The sequence below is a fragment of the Myotis brandtii genome, unplaced genomic scaffold (genome assembly GCF_000412655.1).
Source record: "Myotis brandtii unplaced genomic scaffold, ASM41265v1 C42301733, whole genome shotgun sequence".
Lineage (NCBI taxonomy): Eukaryota > Metazoa > Chordata > Mammalia > Chiroptera > Vespertilionidae > Myotis > Myotis brandtii.
The window spans coordinates 1-1282 of NW_005321900.1; the positions used below are offsets into that span (position 1 = coordinate 1).

Here is a 1282-nt window from a genome sequence, read left to right on the forward strand (position 1 = left end):
GAGGGGGCAGCTGTGCTGATGCTCCCTGGGCTCCAAGCCCTGGCTCCTTCAGCTTCCTGGGCTCTGCCCTGGGAAAGGGACTGAATAACAGGAATCCTGGAATTCTCAAGGCCAGGTGCTGGGGAGGCCCAGGCCCAGGTGAGGGGAGCTGGAGTTAGAGGGATTTGGAGCCAGGCCCCGGGGTTGGGCATTACCTGGCAGAGGGACTGGTCTCTCCGGAAGCTGCGGTGTCTGGGCCCAACCCATCTGCAGGAAAGGAGCAGGGGGAGGGAGGTGAGTCCACCATGACTGCTCCCTGCACGCCCTCCAGGAGAGCCCCTGCAGCAGCCTGTGGGCTCCTGGCTCTCACTCACCTGGGCTGAGGCCTTGACCCTCCTCCGTGGGGCTCTCGGGCCATTCCTCGGGGGAGCTGGGACTCACTCCTGCCCCTTCCTCCGACGCTCTCTCCACACCCTGATCCTGCTCTTCATGGGGACCACCTGACTCCTGGAACCAACATGGTCTGGGTGAGCTCACAGTCACACAAGCGCTTGCCCAGGGCTTTGTGAGGCCTGCAGAAAGATCTGCAAGGCAGCCTGGGACACGGCGCAGCAGCCCCCACCCCAGGCTCTTGATATCCATGGGAGGAAGACTGGACTTTCCCCAGGAAATAAAGCACAGGGGCCTTGCTTCCCTGGGGGCAGGGGACTCCTGAACTTTGTGGGGCCCCTCCCTCCTCTCCTCTGCCTCACTCACCTCCTCCTCCCTCGTGTCACTCTCTTGTGGCTCAGCCTGGGCCTCATCTGCCAGAGCAGCCTTCTTCTCAGAGTCCGATGTGGCCTCTGGGGCTTTCACCTGGGCTTCAACCTTGGGCTCCTCCGTCTTGGTGCTCTCCTCCTGAGAGGCTGCCGTGGCCTCCTGCTCCCCATCAGCCTCCCTGGACCCGGCCCCGGCCTCCTGCTCCGCAGCGCCCTGCTCCAGCTCAGCCTTGGCCGGGTCCTCGACGTCAGCTTTCTCCCCACATTCGGGCTCGGCCGCTTTCCCCTCAGCCTTCTGCTTCTCAGTGGCCAACACTGTCTCCTGCTTTCCCTCGGCCTCCTTGGGTTCAGAGTTGGTCTCTCCTTTCCCACCTGTCATCTCCTGAGGAGCCTCTTTGGTCTCTTCCTTCCCACCGTCCTCCTTTGGAAGTTCAGCCTCCACTTTGGACTCCACCTTGACCTCATCCAACCCATTGGCTTCCCCCTGGAATTCTGCCGAAGCACCTCCCTCAGCTGGAGCTCTTTCCTGCTTCCCTGCCCCCTCC

At 62.9% G+C, this 1282-nt stretch overlaps 1 protein-coding gene across 1 annotated transcript; it reads right to left on the reverse strand.

The window, feature by feature from the left end:
- Nucleotides 1–174: 174 nt before the first annotated feature.
- On the reverse strand, nt 175–1278 carry LOC102261316 (smoothelin-like protein 1; the record flags this gene model as incomplete). The annotated part of the gene is made up of 3 exons (XM_014547426.1): nt 175–246; nt 354–486; nt 736–1278. Coding segments are annotated over 3 exons (732 nt in total), but the record flags the coding sequence as incomplete, so codon positions are not given.
- Between the last annotated feature and the right edge of the window lie 4 nt (nt 1279–1282).